The sequence below is a fragment of the Martes martes genome, assembly GCF_963455335.1.
Source record: "Martes martes genome assembly, chromosome: 10".
Taxonomy (NCBI): domain Eukaryota; kingdom Metazoa; phylum Chordata; class Mammalia; order Carnivora; family Mustelidae; genus Martes; species Martes martes.
The window spans coordinates 57782855-57806192 of NC_137898.1; the positions used below are offsets into that span (position 1 = coordinate 57782855).

Genomic DNA, 23338 nt, shown 5'->3' on the forward strand with positions numbered 1-23338 from the left:
CCAGCCCTGACTTTCCCTGCCCAACCCAAGTAGCCTCAACCTCCCCTGTGCTGCCAAGTGCTGAAACTGGCCAAGAGCAAATAGACTTATCATCTGCTTAGGCCATTCTTCCAGAAAAGCAGTCCTGAGAAAGGGTCCTGGCTTGCTGATCTGAAAGGCCAAGGTGCCCCAAAGGCCAACCCCTTCTCACTGCCAACAGAAGACAGTCTGGGGAGAGAGGAGGAAAGTTGCTTGCCAGGGACAGAGACATTAGCCACGGCTCCTGAACAGAAAGAATTCCTTCCACTGCTGAGAATAGGCAGTGCTATCACCCGCACATGTAGAAACCTAAGGTTCAACTTGCCCTTCAGTTCTGAGTCAACGCTCCCAGCCCACTCCAGCCCGTGGCAAGGCCTTACCTGCTGCAGTGGACTCCTCGGAACTAGCCCCCGAGCCAGCTCCCGTCGCCTTCTCGCTGTGACTATGGCTGAAGCTCTGGCCGTGATGCAGGAGAAGCCCCCAGAGGAGCCACAGGGCAACACGGGCGCACACATCCATGACTCCACGTCTCAGTCAACATGCGCCTGATGTGGACACCTCGGGATCCCAGAGCAAAGCCGGGAGCCCAGAAGTGTAGCCGACAGTCCTGGAACCCCAGGCAAGATGCCCTCGAGGCGCCGCAGCTGTCCAGGCACCCGCCGGCCTGCCTCCTACGACAGCCAAAGGTCAAGTGCTCCAAGTTTGGGCGCGGGAGGAGGGCGGGTTCCTCCGTTCCAACAGTGGGTCCGCCGGAGCTGCGGCGGCCTGAGCGCCGAGTCTGCTCCAGCCGCTTCCGGAGAGTTTGGACAGGGTGGCTGCGGGGCCGCTGTCAGCTCCGCAGCGGGCTACACCTCTGCGGGAGGAGGCGGACTGGCGGGATCTCCCGCGGGCACCGGAGTGGGGGAGGAAGGGAAGAGAGGGGAAGAGGGGGGCACCTGGCCTCTCCCCGCCGAGTAGCCGCGAGCAGCACAGGCTCGGAGGGGGCGTGCAACTCGCAGGTCCCCGCGGGCGCGGGCGGCTCCGGGATCCCAGGCCTCCTAGGCCGAGGTCTGCGCCCCCGCCCAGTCCCGTGCCCAGGCGGCCCGCGGTGCCCAGGTTCAGCAGGCGGACGCGCACTGGCCAGGCCCGGGACAGCGGCTCCCCGGCAGGCTGGCGGGCGGCGCGGGGCGGGCCCGGGGCGGGCGGGGGCGTGCTCTCCTGCAGGCCCGCCCCGCGCCGCCCGGCCCCCCGCGAAGCCCGGCCCGCCCCAGCGCCGGGTTTATCCCGGAATAACCTGTTAGAGGCAGCCGCTGGGTGCCCCCAGCCCGCGGTGGGCTCTCCCCGGCCCCGGTCCGCACTGGTGTCTGCAGGACCCCCCTCCCGCGCCAAGGGTCGGGTCCCGGCCTCCCCTTCCCCCACGGGAATCTCTCCCGCTCTAACCGCCCGCGGATGGGCGGACGCGCCCCGGACACGCAGTTGCTCAGGTAACTCAGGCCTGCGGCGACGGCGACAGTAACTGCCCTGCCCGATCTCCGGGCCTCGGTGCTGCTCCACTCGCCTCAGCTCTAAAGCCGGGCTGGACAGAGACCCCCGGCACAACGATTGCAATCCTGGGATGCCTGAAGCGACAACCGCCTGGCCTGGATGGGGCGGGGGCAGCCTCCCAGCCCCCCACTTCGGGCCGGCTTTCAGGCTCCGCCCTCCCTCTGCGCCGCGCAGCCAATCAGCTTCCTCCTCCCTGCAGTTTAGGAACCTGCGCGCTTAGTCACCCGCGCGCAGCGGCCCCTGGCGGGCAAATCTGGGTGCTGCAGACAGGACTCGAGCTCCTGGGAGGCCCATCCCCTTTGCGGAGGGTTTGGAGAGTGAAGCAAGGATCCGCCCCAGGGCAACCTATTAGGGACTGCGAGTGTTTTCAGAGGAAATGATGCTAGAGAAAAAAAAAAAAAAAAATGAAATGAAATGTCCAAAACACTATAGTTAAAATTGCCCTACGCATCCCTTAAGTCTCGGCTAAAGGACCCATCAGCCAATCTGCTGACCACCCCCCCTTCCTGCCACATTCAAGAGAAGTCGGATGCGCTCCTTTAACTGTCACCGCCCGTTTTCCTACCTGCCCCTCAAATCCCCTCCCCTTTGAGGTTTTTGTGGGTAGGGCCCGTGGCTGGTTCCTCTCTGCCTCTCACTCTCCCAGCTCTCAGTGTCGCTTGGAGAGGGTGTTAGCGACTTAGAATGAGTGCCCCAGTGAAGAGAGAGCCGCGCCTGGGCCTCCTTCAACAGAGCCTGCATTTCCTGTTCTCTCTCGAGTATGCTGTCAGCAGATCTTTACTAAAACCTGCTCTGTGCCCTACCCTGTCCTTGGCACCGGAGGCAGGGGAAGGAATTAGGCACAGTCTCTCCTCTGACTGACAGTGCTAAGCCAGCTACCTGTTCTGAGAGAGCCCTCGGAAAACCAGGCACATGGATTTACCCAACAGCTGCCTGGCTTAAGGGTTAGACAGTTGATATAAAAATACACTTCTGACGTCATCTACTACGCTCTCCCCACTCTCAAGCTCCAGTCACACTGGCCTTCTTTAAGTTCCTCAAACACACTGAACCTTCACCACCCCGCCTTTGTATCTGCTGTTGCTTCTGCCTGAAACACTCTCCCCTCTACCTCCAGCTCCGGGTACAACGGCTCTCTCCTTCTTCCAGATACAATTCAAGGTCTCCTCCTCAGAAACTTCCACTTCTGACCAACGCCTTGGGTCCAGAATTGGACCTTACAGATGTCTGCCTCCTTCTACCCCATAAGACTGAGTTTTCAGAGGTCAGGGGGTTGTGCCTTATTCATTTCTGAGAAAGGAGGATCCAGCCATAGGCCCTGCACATAGTAAGTGCTCAGTAAAAGCTGGTAGACATGAATTAATTCATTTGATCACTAAAATATTTATTGAATAACAACTCTGTGCTGGGAAACTGTCCAGAACAGAAGATGAGCCCCTGACCTAAGTTCTACTAGACCTATGCTCTGAGTCAGGGGCCTTAAGCTCAAATGGCAAAGTTGGCAGAGAGATAATACAATTCAGAGAAGTAGGGGGGTAATAGGGAATGGTAGGGACTATGGCACACTGGAGAGCAGGCAGGAAGGTGAACTCAGTATTTCTGGATCATCTTTAAGAAAAGATGGAAAGCTGGACTTTTACATGACATATCACTTTTTTTAGTACTAGCAATTAATTTTTAAAAATAAAAGGCCCTGGGACACCTGGGTTGCTCAGTGGTTTAAGTATCTGCCTTTGGCTCAGGTCATGATCCCAGGGTCCTAGAATTGAGTCCTGCATTGGGCTTCTTGCTCAGCAGGTAACCTGCTTCTCCCTGTGCCTGTGCTCCTCCTGCTTGTGCTGTCTCTCTCTATCTCTCAGGCTGTCTTTTTAAAATACATAAATAAATAGGTAAAAAGCCCTATATGGACCATATAAACACATTTGCAGTGTAAATTAATCACTCAGATTGCTAGTTTGTCACTTCTGCCTGAGTCAACCCGGCCTGTTCACTCATTTGCCTAAGAGAACAGCCCAGAAAAAAAGAAAGTAAAACATGTTTAACTTCCTTTAAACTCGACTGCATTATTTCTCTTAGCTACCACATGATTTTTGAAGGAGTATGGGAGCATAACTCATTTGATACAAAAAACCTGGGTCTCGAAGGCAGGAAGTGAGGCTCTGTTTACCAATTCATACCAAGAACTTGAACCTCTCAGAGCGAGTTGCATTTCCTGTGAGGCTAAAATGGTGGCTGGGAACTAATAATAGAATTAGCATATGAGGTGCCTGGCTGGCTCAGTCAGTAGAACATGGAACTCTTGATCTCAGGGTCATGAGTTCAAGCCTCACATTGGGTTTGGAGCCTACTTAATTTTAGAAAGAAAGAAGGAAGGAAGGAAGAGAAAGTAAAAGAAAGAAAGGAAGGAATTAGCATACAATCCAGCAATTCCACTTCTGGATATATACTCAAAAAATTGAAAACAAGGGGACACCTGGGTGGCTCAGTGGGTTAAGCCTCTGCCTTCAAGCTCAGGTCATGATCTCAGGGTCCAAGGGATCGAGTCCCACATCAGGTTCTCTGCTCAGCGGGGAGTCTGCTTCCGCCCCTTCTCTCTCTCTGCCTGCCTCCCTGCCTACTTGTGATCTCTGTCTGTCAAATAAATAAATAAAAATCTTTTAAAAAAATTGAAAACAGGGTCTCAAAGAGATATTTGTACACCCATGTTCATAACAGCACTATTCACAATAGCCAAAAGGTAGAATCTAAATGGACAGACGAATGAATACACAAAATGTGGTATATACATACAGTGGAATATTATTCAGCCTTAAAAGGGAAGAAAATTCTACATTCTACAACATGGATGAAACTTGAGGTTCATTTTGCTAAGTAAAATAAGCTGGTCACAAAATTTAAATACTATATAATTCTACTTTATGAGGTACCTAAAGTAGTCAAATTCAGAGAGTCAGAAAATAGGATAGTGGTTGCCAGGAGAGGATAGGGAATTGTTTAATGGATATAGTTCAATATTTCAAGCTGGTTGCAAAACAATGCAAATGTACCTAACATGACTGAACTGTACATTTAAAAATGGTGAAGAAGGGGTACCTGGATGGCTCAGTCAGTTAAGCCTTTGCCTTTGGCTCAGGTCCTGATCCCAGGATCCTGGGAATGAGCCCCCACTAGGTTCCCTGCTCAGCAGGGGAGCCTGCTTCTCCCTCTCTCTCTGCCTCTCCCCTCTGTTCATGAACTCTCTCTCTCTCTCTCTCTCAAATAAATAAATAAAATCTTTAGAGGGAAAAAAAAGCCACTTCCCCTCTGGATCTCAGTATACCCAACTACAGGATATATAAGTACCAGATTATTAATTCAGCTTGGCCTTAATATTCTACAAAACAGGAAAATGCTGAGACCTCATGGATCTTCCTGGATCTGAAGGTTTGACTTTCACTTCAGTAGTCCCTATGTTGGGTCCTCATATGAGTATAGTCTCTGTAAGAACACCTCATCACATTATGAGTCTCAAGAGGAAACAGAGAGCTTTTTGTTTCCCCCATCTGTCTATTTTAAACCTAAACACCAAGCCTTTACCATACACCAGGTGTATCTTACTTGAATTGCTCTTAGGGCCTTGCTCCTGAAATTCTGCAGATGTTGGTTAAATCGAATTGAATTAACAATTCTCGTGCCTCTATACTACTCTTTGCCAGAGCTGTCATATCAAACATCTCTCTCCCTCACAAGCGCTCTGCTGGATAAGACAAGGCTGTACTCATTACAGATAAAGAAACTAAGGCTGAGGCCACCACACCAAACTCTGTCCTTTGGAATTTTCTCTCTATCCTGCAAGTCTCAGCTCCAGTGAAAGAAAAGCATCCGTGCCTTGAACAATGATGACAGCATACCATGAACCAAAAGTTGTGATTAGTCAAAAAAAAAAAAAAAAAAGACCCAGCTCAAAAGTCACCCCTTCCTTCCTTTACCACCTTGCCTGTCTTGCCTGACTTGCCCTATGTCTCCAGTCTTCTGCTATATCTTATAGCTGAATTATGATTATCTCATAAGTATCTGTATTCTTCATTAGCTTCTGCATTCATCAGGGACTGAATTTTATTTATCTTCATACTCCCCGGGGCTAGGACTTGAACCAGTGCAAAGCTGGTACTCGATAAAAGTGCATAAATGAATGATGTGTGTTCTCTATGAACTGTCATATTTCTAGCTGTCATTCCTCTACACCACAGGGTTTCTGGTTACGAAAAGCTTTCATTTGGAAAATGACTATCTTCAGTAGAAGTGCAATAAAGGGTCCTAAATCTGCCCACAAAAGTTTAGTTTCAAGTTTGGGCTGTGTTATCAGTGGCTCCCCCTGGTGTCCAAAAATTGCAAGGACAGCTATCACTGAGAAATGGCCCAGGTTCTGGCTGCGTAGGAATGAATGAGTAAAGAGATTTTGGCTTCTAGCAATTCTTCCCAAACTAGTTTCACAAAGAAAATCGTCTACTCTTCCAAAATCAGGTCTAGGATCTTAGTACCAATGTTCATTTATTGATTTAACATATACCGAGCACCTGTTCATAATAATCCAGTACCTACCCTCCAAGAGCTCGTTTGGGAGAGAAATCTCTATATGAACAGTAATTAGCACTTGTTGATAATGTCTTGAAAGGAATTGGTTCAGGGTCAGGTGAGCGAGCACAAAGGAGGAGCAAGTGACTGCCTAAAGCAATCAGAGGGTGTGCAGAGGCACTCAGCTGGGGTGAGGGGAAGCTGTTCTGGAATTAGATTGCCTAGATTCACATCCTGGCACTGTTGCCTGACCGCACAAACTGAATTGTTCCTGGAACACACCAGGGCTGAAGAAGGAGGAATTCCCAGAGGGGATTATGACAAACCAGGTGGGTACCACCCAGTTTGGAGAACCTCAAGGATGCAAAATTGCCCTGGAGGCAAGCAGGGCAACTGTTGTTCCACCTGCCTGGGAGGAGGGACCCTCCTAGAAGATAGGGCAAGGCCCTAGCCCTTCCTCTGTGCAACTAGTTAGTTCCTCAGAGGGAATCAGGAACAATGGATCAGAAAATGCAACTCTAGAACTCTGTTTCATTTGTCACTTCCTCTGTTTGTTCTTTTTGCTATCTCCAGTCTCACTTATTATCTTCCCAAGTCACGAAATGGGCCCTTTTTGGTGGGGGAGGGGGGGGTAGCAATGAAGAAGAGTAATGAAGGGGAGACTCCTATTTCTCCTCCTAAAGTAGAATCAAGAGGAGCCCCACCAGAGATAAAGGAAAACTCAGATTTAGGGTTAGTCTGAAGAGGCTGTGACTGACACTGAGCAGAAGACCCTTGTGAGCCCCTGGTGAGCTACAGGAAATGGAGCTCATACAGACTAGGCTGGAAAGACCTGTTTGGAAGAGACCAGGGCAGAGGTGAAAACATTTCAAGGCTTTTTTCCTCCTCCTTTCTGTCTCTGCCCTGCTCTTCTAAGGGAATCAAGTCATGGGCATACAGAGAAATTAATGTTTGTTGCACCCAAGGCAATCTGCTAGGCATTCTACTTGCATTCTTTCATGAATTCTCACAATCCCGCAAAGCCCATAGTATTGTCATTCCCATTTTAAAATGGAACTAAATGGTTCCTATGCTCTTACAGCACTTAATCACCTGTTTAAGATCTATCTCCCTTGCTAGTTACATCAGAATAGGAACTTATCTATGTTTTCACCACTGTGTCATTAGCATGTGACATTATACCTAGCCCAAAGAAGGTTTTCAATAAATACAGTTCAAGGAATGAATGCGAGAGTTCATGTGACTTGTCAAAGGCCATGATGAAAGTGGTACGACTAGGATTTGAATCCTGGACTGTCTGGCTTCAGAACCTGCCTATGATCTCTCTGTTTTACACCCCCACCAGGTACTTTCATACATTGTCTCTCTTCTGAATGTCCCAGCTGGTGTCCTTGCTTCTCAGCTGCTTGTGAGCACAAACATAAACCATCTACCAAGAGCTCACCTACTTGGGCAAAGCAAGAGTAGGAAGAAGAAACAGCCCTTTGGACCCTGTGCCCTCTTCCTACTCCAGCTAAGCGTCTTCCTCCTCCAAGAACCCTTTGCAGATATTTGAGTATGTCCCACCCATTTGGGGTGTCCCACCCCATTACCTGTCTCCCACTCCTGTGGCCTTATTGGCCCATCCTATATCTGTACCCTAAAAGTGGTTCTAAGTCACCTGGCCTCTAATGGTTCTACACGGATCAGTGCTTTTTTTTTTTTTTTTTTCCCTCAGGTCAGTGCTTTTTTTACTTCAATTTTATTCCACAGATGTATGCTGAAGACAAATGGGTGCTCAGGCCTGCCCGTGCCAGGCCCAGTGGGTGAACACAAAGATGAATCAGACACAACCTCAAAGGACTTACAGTCAGTGGGGAAGACAGACATTAGGCACAGATACAATTAACTAGAGCACAAAGCAAGATGACCTAAATAGTATCAAAGCATTATGAGCAATAAGCTACACGCATAAGCCTTAATTACTTTATTATTCTAAAGAGTGTATCATAGAAAGTCAGAGCTCAAAGGTAGCATCTGACTTAACCCCTTGCTTCCCAGTGGAGGAGTCTGAGACCTAGAAAAGGATGAGGCCTAATGCAGTCTCAGTAGCCAGACTGGTTGAACCAAGACTAGACTTCAGGTCCTCTGAAGCCCAGCGCAGGGCTCTTTCTGCTTCCTCTGGTATCTTCATATGCAGCAGCCCCCTATCCCACCAGACCATGAAATCCTCAAAGTCAAGTCAGTTTCTCACACCTAAGCAAGCGGAACCAGGGCCAGGCATCCCCATCATCAAGGGCTCTGGAAATTCAGTCTGACCCTAGGCAGCCAATCCAGCCTTGTGGTCTACTGCGTATAATGTGTATGTACCCTATTCCTACCACTACGCTTCTAAAATTGATTTTCAAGTATTTTTTGCAGGAAGCTTTTTTTTTTTTAATAAACATATAATGTATTTTTATCCCCAGGGGTACAGGTCTGTGAATCGCCAGGTTTACACATTTCACAGCACTCATCATAGCACATACCCTCCCCAATGTCCATTTCCCCACCATCCTCTCCCGTCCCTCCTCCCCCCCGGAACCCTCAGTCTGTTTTTTGAGATTGAGTCTTTTATGGTTTGTCTCCCTCCCAATCCCATCTAGGAAACTTTTTAAAAGTAAGATCTTGGGGCGCCTGAGTGGCGCAGTCAGTTGAGGCCCCCACTCTAGGCTAGAGTCATGATCTCAGGCTCTGTGCTCAGTGCAGAGTCTGCTTGGGATTGTCTGTTCCTCTCCCTCTGTCCCTCCCCCTCGTGCTCTCAATCTCTCTCAAGTAAATAACCTTATTTTTTAAAAAATCTCTTTATCCAGAACACTAGAATATAAATCAGATAAAAGCAAACTAAGTGGTTGAAAGGAAGGGAGGCCAGAGCCCCACTATTTTCCTGCTTTCAAGTTCTGGGAAGGGAACTCTGGGAACTCAGCTCAAAAACCTTTGTTCTGGGACACGGTTTTTAGTGGCTTCATAGAAGCTGCTTGAGTATGTAGTCCTTCACTGAACCCTGTCTTTTATGGAAACTCACAATCCTATGTTCATCATCAAATGCCAAGCACCAGCCATGTACTCCTAGTAGGGTACAGAAAGGAATCAGATTTTCCTTTTGTCTTTCCTGCTCTCTCCTCCACAGAGAGAAGTCTGTCCCAAGTGCTATGGGGAAGGAGGAGACAAACCCAAACTCCACCTAGGAGGATCAGGATAAGCTTCCCCAGAAGGCTTGCAGAAAATGAATTCACCTACTTAGTCATCCACCAGCCTGAATCTGGTAAGAGTCTCTCCTTCATTGTCCTATACCTTACCCACTAGCCGTATGTCCTATTGAGCACAGAGATATGTCTAGCCAAAATTCAGATGTACTGTGAGTGTAAAAGACATACCAGATTTCAAAGCCTTAGTAGAAAAAAAGAATGTAAAATATCCCATTCGTTTCTATAGTCGATAATTTTTATATTGGTTACAGGTTGTATAATCTTTTGGATATACTGGGCTAAGTAAAATATAGCATTTAAGTGAATTTTATCTGTTTCTTTTTACTTTTTTTTTTTTAAGATTTTATTTGACAGAAAGAAATCAGAGCTAGGCAGAGAGGCAGGCAGAGAGGAGGGGAAGCAGGCTCCCCACTGAGCAGAGAGCCCAATGTGGGGCTCGATCCCAGGACCCTGAGATCATGACCTGAGCTGAAGGCAGAGGTTTTAACCCACTGAGCCACCCAGGCGCCCCTGTTTCTTTAAAAAAAGTCATCCCTAGAATATTTTGAGCTACATATATAACTTAAATTATTTGCATTCGACAGCACTGGGAGAGACTATCAACTGTATGGCAGAGGTGGGGGTCTGTGTGCACGTGTGCGGTGGGAGGAGGGATAATGGCAACCTGGGAGGGAGTATTCCATTAGGCCCAAATCGTGAAAGTCCGAGTGGATTTCGCCTGGCAATCAACACAGGAAAGAAGGAAAGACAGGGGGCAGAGAATCGGCAAAGACCCAGAGACGCGGGCAGACATGTTGTGTTTAGGAAACTCATTCTTATAGCATGGTTTCTTTTTAAAGGCATTTGTTGAATGTTTACTCTGAGCCAGACATTGACAGCAGCCCTTTCACATCCATTCTCATGTTATCTCCACAACTACAGGATGAAGGGGAGGTTAAAGGTTAAGCTATTTATTCTCGGAGTTGTTCTTCCTCTTTATCTGGAAAGCCTCTTGGAGACAGGGAGCCTGTCCTAAACGCCTCTCAGTTTTCCTTCACAGCACCCAGCACGGAGCTGGGCACGTGGTAGGCGCTCAGAAAGTTTGTGTTGAACGAAGGAAAGATATCCATTCTGGAGTCACAGAGCTCCACGAGCAAGACCTGGGTGCAGAAGCACCAGAGGGCGCCCACGAGCCCGTCCACCCATTGGTCCCCAGGGCGCAGGCAGGATCTCGGGCCTGGGTGCGGCCCTGCAGCCCTAAGCTGTTGCGCGCCCCGACGAGAAGAGCGGGCGAGGGGAACCCTACGTCCTCCACCCGCCCCGCCCCCTCCCCAGAGCCCAGGCGCACGGAGCAGCCGGTTGCGGAACGACGACACTACATCCTGTTTTTGGGGCCCGCGGCTCCGCCGGCGCCTCTGCAGATCTTGTCTTTCCCCGGGTGCTGACGCCAGCTCCCCTTCCCCCAGTCTCCGCACCCTCCCCAGGGGTCTGGGGCCTTCCCACTGCTGAATCACCACCACTGCGCACTCCCCTGGGGCTCGGGGCAGGGGTGGGGACTGCCCCAGCAGGACCCATTCTAGCCAACCCCTAGCCTTGGCCAGCGCTCGATCCCCGGGCTTGATTGAGGCGCCCAAACTTGGGGCGCCCGTTCTTAGCATCTTCCCGCGGGGGTTGGTGGGGGCGAGATACGGGGAGGGGGACAAAAGCCTAGCGCCCAGGCTAGGGCCTCTACTGGGGTGGGGGTGGCAAGGAGAAGACGGGGCACTCTGACCTTAGGAGGACTGACTTAAGGGCCTCCGAGGCAGAGGGCTGGGGCTGGCGAGCCCTGGACCCGGCCAGCGGCAGGGAAGGTGTGGGCAGGGTGCTGGTGGGGGTGGAGACCCGAGCGGGGCCCCAGGCCCCGCGCACTTCCTGGTCGGGCCCCGCCCCGCCCCCGCGCCCCGCCCCCGCGCCCCGCCCCGGCCGGCCCGCCCCCCCCACTTCCTCCGGCCTCCCGCTCTCACTTCCTTCTCGAGCCCGGAGCCGCTGCCGCCGCCCCCAGCTCCCCCACGGCGGGGAGGGCACCAGGTGAGGCCCGGCGCGGGCCGGCGGACTGGGGGTCCGGGGGAGGGGATCCCGGCCGGCGGGGACTGCGCGCCGGCACCGGCCGGAGAAGTTTGCTTTCGGGAGGCCGCGGGCGGGAGCTTCTCGGCTCACTGCAAGTTGGGCGGGCGCGGCCGGGCGGGGCGGGGAGCCGGCCACTGCGAGCAGGCGGCGGTTCTGGGAGGGTAGGTTTCTGTACCGAGGGAGGATGGCGAGGTTCCCCCGGCTCCCCGGAGCCGCGAGGGACCGCTGAGGTGGGAGGGTCTCCCGCTCCGAGAGAAAAGTCTCTGAAGTGGAAGAGCTCAGAGCTGGGAGATAGGACTCGAGTGGGGTGACCTCAGAAGTTGTGGGGGGGTTCCGAAGTGTGTGAAGGAAGGGGGCCCTCTGGGCTGGAGAAGGCGCTCTCCCTCCACTGCGGCAGTTGTGACATTTGGGAGTTTGGAGGGAGGTGGTGTCTGAAGCCCTAGACTGCGGAGGAAGAGCTCCCTCCCTGGAAGATCGGTGCCAATCCAGACCCACATTCGCAGGCTGCAGTCCAAGGTCCTATACAAGGCGGGGGGGCGGGGGGCGCGGGGGCAGGGAGCGGGGAGTCCCGCCAGCCCCAGTCCCGCTCTCTGGATGCCGTTTTTCTGACGCCCAACCTCTCCATCCCTGGAATGAAGCAACAGGTATTTAGTTAGCAAACATCTCTATGCCTACCTGACCTGGGCCTGCCCTTGCTCTTTGGGGGGCAAAGTGAGGAAGGAGAAGACCTGGTCTTGTCCCGCGACTAGAGGTGAAATGACTCTCATTTAGAGGTACTGGTGGTCCCTGACAAGATGGCATCACTGAAAGCAGGACTGTTTTGAGGAGAAAGAGAGAATAGAGCTTCTGGGGAGGCAGCGGGGGCTCTGGCCTTGGGAAATGATTGGGAGCATCTCCTGTTTCTCACCCCCGCCCCCCATCCTTAGTCCCTGAATTCTGTACACTCTCATTTCTCTTCTTCCATTCCTTCTTCAGACCCTATCCACAGACTGTCCATCACCCTCTTCTTGCATCCTCTGTAGTCTTTCACCTAAACACACATTCATGCCTAGGCCCTGTCCTGTCACCTGACCTGCCCCTCTGTCCACCTATGTTCCCTTCAGCCTCCGCCCTCCCTTCCCCTTACCAGCTTCTGGCTCCCAAACACATACCGACTGTCTTGCTTCTTCCACCTTCCCTCACTCCTCTCGATCTCTCCGTCTCCTTCCCTTTCAGCCATTAATCTCCAGCTTTGGGGTCCAGATCTTTGGTGATTTTGAGAGCCTTTTCAAATCTCCCTACCTTAGAGAAACAGGCTACAGCCTCCCGGTGATAAAGATGATTAAAGGGCTGGAAAACCTTTCTCTCTGTTTATTTGCGAGGTATTGTCTATGTATCTATGTCTTTATCTCCTGGAGACAGAATAACTGCCCTCAGCCTCGAGAGTGCCCAGAACAGGGGAAACTAACCGAGTGAAGGGAACCTGCAGTGGGTGAGGTTGTGGTTAGGCAGGAGGAAGCAGTCTATAGCACTCGGGGTAGAGCGACACAGGAATAAGACTGGTGAGAGAGGCCATGGGAAATCAAAATCACCCAAACCCTTGGATGCTTAACCAAGAGGCTAGGTCTGGAGGCTGGGGGAGAGTCTGAATGGTTCCAACACCATCTGTTAGGGAGAATGGGACGAGGTCAACTAGGTGTGGTGGAAGGAAAGGGAGAGGGCAAAGGCATTTTGGAGGGAAAAGACTGTATCGCTGGTCTAACTTAGGTCTTAACTGTTTTAGTTCCAGTTCAGGAAAAGAAGAGGGGTGTGAGGCAAAGGTGTCTGCTCCCTCTTCCCTGCTTCCTTACAGTACTTGCCCAGGCTGGGAACCCACGTGCCCTGGGCTACATCAGGGTCTTGTTGACCAGGGAGCCCTCTGCTGACCCCTCTGCCATCAGACATCATTAATATTCCCCCTCTCACCCAGGAGCCTAACTCCCTCTGTTTCAGGAATTTCTCTAGAGTTTAACTTCAGTCCAGCCTGGCTCTGTAAGTTCCCATCCTCATTCTAAAGCTCCTTCCTCAAGTCTTGGGGAAGCATGCTGAGAGATCCTGCCTCTCCATCTCCTCAAGTCTACTGTATTCATTTCTCTCTATTAGAAAAAAAAAGAAAAGAGAAGTGGAGGGGAACTTTTTTGGGATTCCCAAGCACAAAAAGATTTAAGTGCTACTCTGGTTCCTCATTCTGTCCTTTCCCCCATCACAGTTGTCCTTCTCCCTTGAATTGTCCCTTCTTCCACCCACCTGTATCTCCTACTATCATTCTGAGAGGTATAGGTGGGTTCCACTCCTGGAGGAAGTCCCAGAAACCTGTAAAAAATTTCAGCTCAGAGAAAGATGTGCATGCAAAGAATTTTTTCAGTATCATGGCTCATTAAAAAACCGTCCAGGACTTCTGACTCCCCACCCACTAAACTAGTACTTATTTTAGGAAGAAATGACTGATGTGAGATTGTCACAGATCTTGGTTGGGAATCTAGGATATGGAGAGTTGTTTCTGGCCAAATGTGTTAGGTCGGATAAGGTGGCTGATATGAGCTTTTAGGAGGTCATAGCAGGAAGATATGAGAAGTTGTTGCTATAATGAGACAGTTGGGAAGATAATTAGAATGGGGGTAGCTGGGCAGCTGGGAAGAAGGTGATAGGCCTGCACCCAGAATGAAGACCTCTGCCTCCCTATACAGTGTAGACCCATTAGTGGTGAGGCTAGTAAGGGTCTGTGAGGAGGGAAACCAAAGACAAAGCCTGGGCCACCTCCCCAGGACAGATTGGTTTTCCTGTCTAGTGTCTAGCTTCCTCTTTTGTCCTCATGTCATGGGCGGAGGACATCTCCCCAGGAGCTAGAGCTTATAGAAGGAGCTCCTCAGTTGGGGCAGGCAAGGGTGGCTCTCTGTCCAGTAATGTCAGTTCTAGATCATGGGCAGCCTAGTATTGGCTAGACATGAGAGCCAGGGAACTTGGAGGCAGAAAGGGTTTAGGCATCAACCTGATCCCTTTGGCCCATTTCCTGAAGGAATAAAACCATTGTTGGGTCATCCTAAATGAGGGCAGAAACATGGGCCCATTTCCAGGCAAGAGTAACAGTCCTCACCTTTTCCTTTGTGGAAGTGACATCAGGCTGAAGGTTAGGAGCCCCAGGTCCTTGTCCTGGATTTGTTCCCAAATCTATATAACCTTGGTCAACTTTGTCTCTTGTCACTGAGTTCCAACGTGAAGGAGTTGCCTGTTAATACCTCCAAGTGAGCATAGAGAATACTGAGAGCTCTAACGCTCCATCCCCTAAGAATCTCCTCATAGTAGCACTCCCACTCTGGGCCCTCTGTCTCACGCCAGCCTTGATCTGACAGGCCTCCATAGTCTCTTAAGTATCTGTCCAGGGATGGGACCTGTGGCTCCTTTCCCCCAAAGCACAAGGATTCTTACAGGTTGAGAAAAGAGAATTAGGCAGACCACTGGGGATTATGCCAGGGGGCAGCAAGTTGGGGGAGTACCCTCTGCCCTGCTCCAGCCCTGCCCCACTGACAGTGGAAAATCGGTGCTGGAGTTTCCTCCCTGATATGTTTTTCCCTTGTGGAAACCCCCTCAGAGCTGGGGCGGGGCTGAAGGGATAGAGCCTCCGTGGGTCTCTCTGTGGGTATTTTCAGGTGGGGGAGGCAGGATTGGGAGGATGGCATTTCTGTACAGCATCGTGTGAAATGAGCAAAGGCAAAGGAAGTGCCACTTCACAGGCCTTTCGTGGGGCCCCAGGACTGCTGAGGGGCTGTTAGGCGGGGAGGAGGAAGGGAGGAGGAAGCAAGTGTTGGAGCCTTCCTCTGTGCTGCTTGGTGGGGGAGGGGCAGCCTCTTTAGCTCCTCCAGCCTGAGCTGCCCTGGCCCTGGCCTCACCCTTTGTGGAGCACCCAAGGTCCTGGGATGGTTAGAGAAGGAAGGGACTGGGACTTAGTGAAAGGGTCCCAGCCCCCCAAAGCCTTCCCAGCTACACCTGTCTTGTTTCCTCCTCCTTCCAGCCCCTACCAGGTAGAGTCAAAGTCACTCTCTTAGCCTCCTAACTTGCTGGAGTGTAGGATCCTCTGCAGGGGGTGAAGGGTGGAGGATAGCAAGAAGTAGAGAGTTCTTCGCATACATTCTTTTTTTTTTTTTTTTTTTTTTTTTTTTTTTAAGGCTGGGAACTAGGCTCTCTCTGATGGGGAGAAGGGAAAGAACAAGAGAGACTCAGCCCTTGGCCTGGTCCCAGCCCCACACTGACCTCATGTCTCCCCCAGTTTCTTCCTCCTAGCCCAGCTGCAGCTAGCTGCAGCCCCTCTGAGCCTTTTCATATCACCTCTCCACCTGTCCTTCAAGACAAACAGACTTGCAGAGTTTCTGAAGCCATTTCCAATACTAATTCTGACCCTTACCTCATCTTTGACCAAGGGTCTTCTGGTGTTGACCAGTTCTTAGCCTTATCAGGATGACTTTTCCTACCCATCTTCCTCATCCCTCCAGGCTAGCTGTGCCTGCATCCCCCTCTCACCCTTTCAGCTGAGGACAGGGCAATCTAGCCTGTATGTTCTTTACTCTAAACTGTACTCCACAGAGGAAGGAGGAAGTTGGTTACCCTTGTCGTGTCTCCTGGGTATGGAGGCTCTTCCTTGTTCCCAGAATCAAAGTCTGGATTGATGGGGGAGGAGATGTGCGTCTTTCTGCAGTTTTTGCTCAGCTCTCTGCTGGGCTTCTAGAAGTAAGAAGGACAGACTTCCCTCCTCATGAGGCATCCAGTTCAGTGCAGTGAATAAATAGTTCAGACAGTGCTGGGGAAGATAGGGCAGGAGAGGGGGTTGCCTTGGTGTCCTGGAGAAGCTGGGGGACAGAATTGGACCCTGGAGGACTGGGAAGCTCTGAGGCTGGGGAAACAGAATTCTAGGAAGAGGAACTCCTATGTACGAAGACATGCAGGATGGATTGAATTCATTTAGTTATTTACTGACAGCCACTGTGTGCTGTGCTCAGCCCAGGGAGATAGATTCAGCCAGGACCTTGCCCTCTAGATCCTCCCAATCTAGTGACGAGAGATAAGATTCAGGTCAGCCTCCACGTGGTACAAGAGAGAATGTACCTGTGAGAGAAAACGGGGACCAGACCTGGGATGAGATAAGTCATTAAGAATTTGGATGATTTACAAAAACTTTCCTGGAGGAAGTGACAAGAGTACCAGACTCTGGAGAACCAAGGTTAGAAGCCCATGCAGGAGAAAGGACAGGTTGGAGGATGGAAATGGAAAAGAAATGCTGGATTCCCACAGGGACTGGAAATACTGCTGTTTTATGTGTTTTGTGGAGGATCAGGGTGGTGTGGCCCGAGCTCAGGAACAGAATGCCCACAGACAGACTGTAGTTAGAATGAGTTTCGGGAAGCACTGTAGAAGGGGAGCTCCATGCCAGGGAGGCAGGTTAGAAGGCTGCAGTAAGTTCCCATTGCTCCCACACTCCCCCATTTCTTACAGCCCATTCCTCCCCTCCCCCACTCCCAGTTGGGACACTTCCCCTGCTCTAACGGCCACCAAGATCTGGCAATCAGGCAATTTGCTGCTTCCTTTCCCTCCCCCATTCGGGGCCTGCCTGGGCCACACCCCAAGACCAGGTCCCACAGGGTGCAAGCTGGGCCCTGAGACCACACCCAGACAGGATTAGCCCCCCATTAGCTGTGCTGCTTGCAGGAGCCACGTAAGGCTAGCAGTGGGAGGAGAGACTTTTGCCTATTTCAGTCAAAGCTTTTGGCTGTAAGGTTATTGTCCAATCCTGGGCATCTGAGGCATCTCTCCAGATCTCAGCAATGGGGGTTAGAAGCAAGCCGATCAGAAGGCAGTGGCCGCACACTGTGCTTAGCTTTTCTATGGGGGCAGTCAAGAGAAGCTTAAGCTTCAGTATTAGGGGGGTGGCATCCACAAGCTAGGAAATTTATGTATGGCTATTGGAGGAGAATTCCAGAGCCAAAGAAGGGTTAAAGGAGGTGGCCACGCTGTGGACTCATGGGACTGTCAGACTGAAGCTAGGCCTGGAGGCAGGAAGATGTGAGAGGGGTGAGGGGAGCAACATACTGAAGAGCAAGAAGAAAAGTTCAGAAGCAAGAATGAGCCTGGCTTGTTTATAAGGGAAAGTGGAGATCCCTCTGGATCAGGAAGCTGGAAACTCTAATTTGCAAAGTACGTATTCTGGATACATACATTGCACTTAATCCTTCTAGCAACCTGTTAAGGTTAAGGTTGGTGCTGTTACTGAGCTCATAAGAGGCAGAGCTAGGATTTTTTTTTTTTTAAGATTTTATTTATTTATTTGACAGACAGAAATCACAAGTAGGCAGAGAGGCAGACAGAGAGAGAGAGAGAGAGAGAGAGGGAAGCAGGCTCCCTGCTGAGCAGAGAGCCCGATGCGGGACTCGATCCCAGGACTCTGAGATCACGACCCGAGCCGAAGACAGCGGCCTAACCCACTGAGCCACCCAGGCGCCCCAGAGCTAGGATTTAAATCCAGGTCTATCTGACTCCAGAATCCCTACCAGATGATGAAGAACTCTGAACGTCAAGTTGAGGAACCAGGCAGGATCTGAATTAAGTTCAGAATATAATGCCAGAATAAGTCATTGTAATTTGGCTGATACTAAACAGATTTGCAAACATTAACTTACTTACATAAACAAAAGTCCTTTAAAAAAAAAAAAAGAGTCACCTAGTGAATAAGTCACAGATGATCCCAGACTCCACATAGGCCAGGCCTCTCTCTTTGTGTGGCTTCTGCAGCATTGACTGTCCCTTCTTATGTGGCACGGATTGGACCTCACTTTCTAGCATGTGCTCTCCTTAAATGAGCTGTGGGAGCTTATTCGACCCAGCTTAGGCCATAGCATTTCAGAGGAAAGAATTGTCCTGGGAGAGAGGATAAAAGTCTCAGCTAGACCTGAGTGGGGAGAATTGGGCTGATGGCACCACTCAAACACCTGCATACTTAGTGCTTCCTGCCTTTTGGGATGAAAGGCATTGCTTTTGTAACTCTTGTATGCACAGCACCTCCCAGTTTACAAAGCACACTCATTCCTGTGCTCAGGGTTCCTCAGTGCTGCCCTTTGAGGCAGGGAGGGCAAGTGTTTTCGTTCCTTTTGTACAGATGAAGAAACTGAGGCTCCAGGGAGGAAAGTGACTGACTTGTTTAAGGTCTCTAAGACAGCTGGTAAGGGGTAACTTGGAGGTTGTGTGACACATTGAGGAAGACACGGGGCTTTGGGTCATAAAACTGGGGTTTATGTCCTGGCTTCCAGGGTAACTAGCTATGTGATGTTGGGTTACTTTAACTGCCCTGAGTTTGTTTCCTGATCTGTAAATTAGGAATATTACCAGTAGGTAGTCATAAGGGTCAAATAACAACATCGCGTGACCTAGGAAAGATTGTACCTTGTGAGGGTTTCTGATCAAGGGGTGGAGTCAGCAGGTGAGCCCCAGAGGTCAGATTCAGGGATTTAATGCTCCTGGCTCTATACCACACTGCTTCTGCTTTGCCCTGTTTCTGGACACTACCTCACTCATGTTCCTTTTCCGGTGTCAGTCCCTGTTCCCTTGCCAGCCCGGAAGCGACCCTGTCCCTCCCAGCTTCATTGAAGGCTGATTGCTGGTTGATAACCCCTCCCTAGAGAGCTGCCTGGAGCCTGCTCTACTTCCAGTCTCTTGGGCCTTGTGACTGCCAGCCAGAGTTCCCTCCTTGCCTTCCTGCCTGGGCCAGCCCAGTGTGGGGCTTGTAGGGGAAGAGTTCCCGGTCACACTGCCACACCCACTCCTCTGCTCTGTGTGAAACTGAAGATTCACAAGCCCAGGAATCCTCTCAAAAATGCCACTGTCTCCCAGATAACCCTGTGGACACAAGTAATGGCCCTTTTCCCCCAAAAAACTGGTTGCTCCTTTCCCCAGGGAAGGAGTCACAGAACCCTGAGAATGAATGTGCCCCAGCTTGCCCCAGTGTGCCCAGGCCTTGTGCATTTCCTGACTCAGCCTTCCCACCCCCACCTGGGGGCCTTTTTTCCCCCATCATCCTATCCCCTACTCCCAGGGCTCTTGATGTCTCATTTCCTCTATCTAGTACCCTTGTTACAGGCATTTTTCTCCCCATTTCATGGACTGGGAAACTGAAGCCCAGAGACAATATGTATCTCATGCTTGGTTACAGTGAATCAGCAGCAGAGCAGAGCTGGGGCTAAGACTTAGGTTAGGTCTCCTGTCTTCCAGTCTGAGGTTCTCTCCACTGCCCCAGGATACCCTTATTTCCTTCCCAGACCTGTTCCCAACATTGTCTATCCTCTCTCCTGAGACTGAACACGTACTTACTCATGCAAATAAGATGGAAATATTTTTAATGCCCAGAGAGGCAACCTTACAGGGTGAAACCATTTCCTTCTACTCTGGTCCCAGGGGAAGTAGAGACCTGGGAGGGAGCTGGGGCCATCCCTGGGTCCTGTGCATATCCCTGCCCCCAGAATTTCTGTTTCTATTTCCAATGGGGGAATCCTTCCTCCTCCCTCCATTTGATTTTTGAGGCTTCTGAACCAGTGATTGAGAGGTCCAGCTGGAGGGTATGGGGTTCTCAGACCAGAGTATAGTTTGTATACAGTAGAATGGGGGAAATGGGAGAGCGGTGTTGGTGCTTGGGTGGAAAGAGGGACACTTAGAGATCCTGTGTGTCTAAAACAGGGCTGTTTCTCCCCAGGGAGTAGGGATCTGGTTGTGGGAGAGAGTCGGGAAAAGGAAGTCACATACTGGCCAGAAAAAGTCCCCCGTGGCTGAGAGGAAGTAGCCAATGAGAGGAGGAATCTTGCCACACCAGTATAAATAATCACAGGGTTTCCGGAAGCTCTGCTCTGTTCCAGAACTCAGAAGAGCAGTTCCTCACCCCAAAGCCCTGTGAACTGTAAAAGGGATCAGGGTGATGGCGTGGAGCTGGGACTTCTCTTGTATTTCCCCCACTAATAATGACAGCAGCCTGTTTATTTGGCACTTCCTATGTGCCACACCTCATGCCGAACACTTTCTTCTTGTTTGTTCATTTCATACTCTTGGCAATTCTAACCCAATAGGCAAGATGATTCCCATTTTACAGATGAGAAACTTGAGACTTGGGAAACTTAAATACATTGCCCAAGATCAAACATGACTGGTTGGTGGAACTATGATTACAATCCCTGGCCGGTCTGACTTAAGCATGGATTGTCAGTGATAGTGGTTTTTGTTTTTGTTTTTGTTTTAAGATTTTATTTATTTATTTGACAGACAGAGATCACAAGTAGGCAGAGAGGCAGGCAGAGAGAGGGAGGGGAGGCAGGCTCCCCGCTGAGCAGGGAACCCGATTCGGGGCTCGATCCCAGGACCCTGGGATCATGACCTGAGCTGAAGGCAGAGGCCTTAACCCACTGAGCCACCCAGGTGCCCCCAGTGATAGTGTTTTAATGGCACTATGTTCTCTATCCAAGAGTCTGGAAGGTTCTGAAATTTTTCAAAGGCACATGCTATGATCTAAGGAAAAGGACGGAACATGAAGGGGCAGATCAAACATTTGTTTTCCTCTCCTGTCCATCCCTCTTGGCTGGGCTTGAAGGATCTACCCTACCCTACCAAGGGCTTTGAGAGAAGAGGCTGATGTCTGGGAGCCACAGCCTTTGCCTCATTAATCATTACATACCAGATTCCAGACTAAATCCCAGCCCTGGCTCAACCCCCAGTATTCTCCTGCACCAAGTTGCCAGATAGGGTTTACTGTGCTTGCAAGTGTTGTGAGGTCAGCTCTCGCACTTTCTCCCCATCCCTCAAGCACCCTGGATTGAGATAGGGCAGCTGTCTAGAGAATTTTGCTCCTTACTCAGCAGATTTCTCACTGTGCCTTTTGGTTTGCCCTCAGTAGCCAAGATGTCAGATTTGGAGTTAAAACATCAGTGTGCTGGGCAGGGTGGGCTCTGAGTTGGTAGAAGCTCTACCCATGGCTACATCTCAGAGTGACCTGGGACAGCGGCTATGAGCCAGAACCCCTCTCCAGTCTACTCAGTGGGAGGGGTCCCTGTCTGGTAGAGGATCTGGTAGACCCCCTACTTATGTACCTCACTTTTGTGTCTGTACTGCCTGGAGGGGAAAAAAAGTAGCTAATACTTAACCAAATACTTATTATGACCCAAGGTACTGTTCTAAATGCCTTTGATGTGCCCGTTTACATAAGCCTTACAACAACCCAGTGAGGTAGGGTAGCATTTTGTCCTCACTTTACAGGTAAGAATACAGAGGCATGCAGAGGTTAAGTCTTTAGTCCAGGGTCACACAGGCAGCGGATAGAAAAACCAGGATTAGACCTTATTCAGTCTGGTACCAGAACTTACTTGCTTTACATAATACATTACACATTATACTGCCATCCTCCTTACACCTGAGCGTCGTGGCTTGGTCTCCAGGCTTCACTCTCATTGTCTCTCTCTCATTCTGTCTCAGAGATCTGTCTTCATGGGACTGCAGAACGGTGTCAGGTTGAGAGAACAGGGGCTGGTTTCCCTCCACGTGTTCCCTTCTTTCTCCCCAGCAGCTAGAGGCCTCCCTAACCACGTGTGTCCCTGTGATCTGCCTGTAGGTCACTGCATCCGGAGGGGCCCGGAAGGGGAAGGAGGCCTTGCCTCCATTGTAGCAGCTGCGCCCACGATGCAGAGCATCAAGTGTGTGGTGGTGGGCGATGGGGCTGTGGGCAAGACGTGCCTGCTCATCTGCTACACAACTAACGCCTTCCCCAAGGAGTACATCCCCACGGTGTTCGACAACTACAGCGCCCAGAGCGCGGTGGACGGGCGCACAGTGAACCTGAACCTGTGGGACACAGCGGGCCAGGAGGAGTATGACCGGCTGCGCACGCTCTCCTACCCTCAGACCAACGTCTTTGTCATCTGTTTCTCCATTGCCAGTCCGCCCTCCTACGAGAACGTGCGGCACAAGTGGCACCCAGAGGTGTGCCACCACTGCCCTGATGTGCCCATCCTGCTGGTGGGCACCAAGAAGGACCTGAGAGCGCAGCCTGACACCCTCCGGCGCCTTAAGGAGCAGGGCCAGGCACCCATCACACCGCAGCAGGGCCAGGCCCTGGCCAAGCAGATCCATGCTGTGCGCTACCTCGAGTGCTCGGCCTTACAGCAGGACGGCGTCAAGGAAGTGTTTGCTGAGGCCGTCCGGGCCGTGCTCAACCCCACACCCATCAAGCGTGGGCGGTCCTGTGTCCTCTTGTGACCCTGGCACTTGGCTTGGAGGCTGCCCCTGCCCCCCTACCAGTTGTGCCTTGGCGCCTTATCTGCCCCCAGCTGTGCCTTAAGGACTAATTCTGGCACCCCTTGCCAGAGGGGGGGGTCCCTGAATGCCCTTTTCTCTGAATCCCTGTTTCTCCTAAATGAGGCCCATAGGGAAGGGGGCTCTGGGCCCTGCCCCACTCTGCTTGGGAACACCAGGTATTTCTGAGAGCTCACCCAGGCCAAGGTCAGACCCCTCCCCAAGAAGCCAACCCGAGTGCCCCTCCCCCATCTCCCCTACTGACCAGTTGATCCAGCTTTTCACACAGATGTTGCTGCCTATTGTGGTGCCTTCTCTCAGGTTAGGAGCCCTCAGCTGTCCCTAACCTCTCCCTCGCTGCTCTTTGAATTGCTCCCCCCTCAAAAGGCTCTCTCCCTTCCCCAAAGAAGGAGCCACAGAATCCTGAGAAGATGAATGTGCCCTAACCTACCCCCCTGTGCCCAGGCCTTTTGCATCTGCTGACTGACTCAGCCCCCACTTCCCCAGGCTCCTGGGGGGCCTTTCCTACCCCCATCAGCATCAATAAAACCTCCTGTCTCCAGTGGCCCTGGCTCCTCCCTGTGTGCTAGGCAGTGGGGGTTGGG

General features: G+C 51.2%; 2 protein-coding genes across 5 annotated transcripts in view; one reads left to right on the top strand and one right to left on the bottom strand.

Moving 5' to 3' along the window:
- The window catches only part of STIM1 (stromal interaction molecule 1), a 193085-nt gene extending 191935 nt beyond the window's left edge, over positions 1-1150 (bottom strand). For all 4 annotated transcript variants that reach the window (XM_080817817.1, XM_080817815.1, XM_080817816.1 and 1 more), the window contains exon 1: positions 399-1150. In XM_080817817.1, coding sequence (XP_080673943.1) covers positions 399-537 — 139 coding nt within the window. In that variant the 5' untranslated portion in view covers positions 538-1150. The remainder of the gene's footprint in view (positions 1-398) is intronic.
- Positions 1151-11300: 10150 nt separating this feature from the next.
- Positions 11301-23298, top strand: RHOG (ras homolog family member G). Its single transcript, XM_080817720.1, has 2 exons — positions 11301-11369; positions 22054-23298. Exon 2 carries the CDS (start codon positions 22122-22124, stop codon positions 22695-22697), a length of 576 nt encoding a protein of 191 aa, XP_080673846.1. The 5' UTR covers positions 11301-11369; positions 22054-22121; the 3' UTR covers positions 22698-23298.
- The last annotated feature ends 40 nt before the right edge of the window (positions 23299-23338 follow it).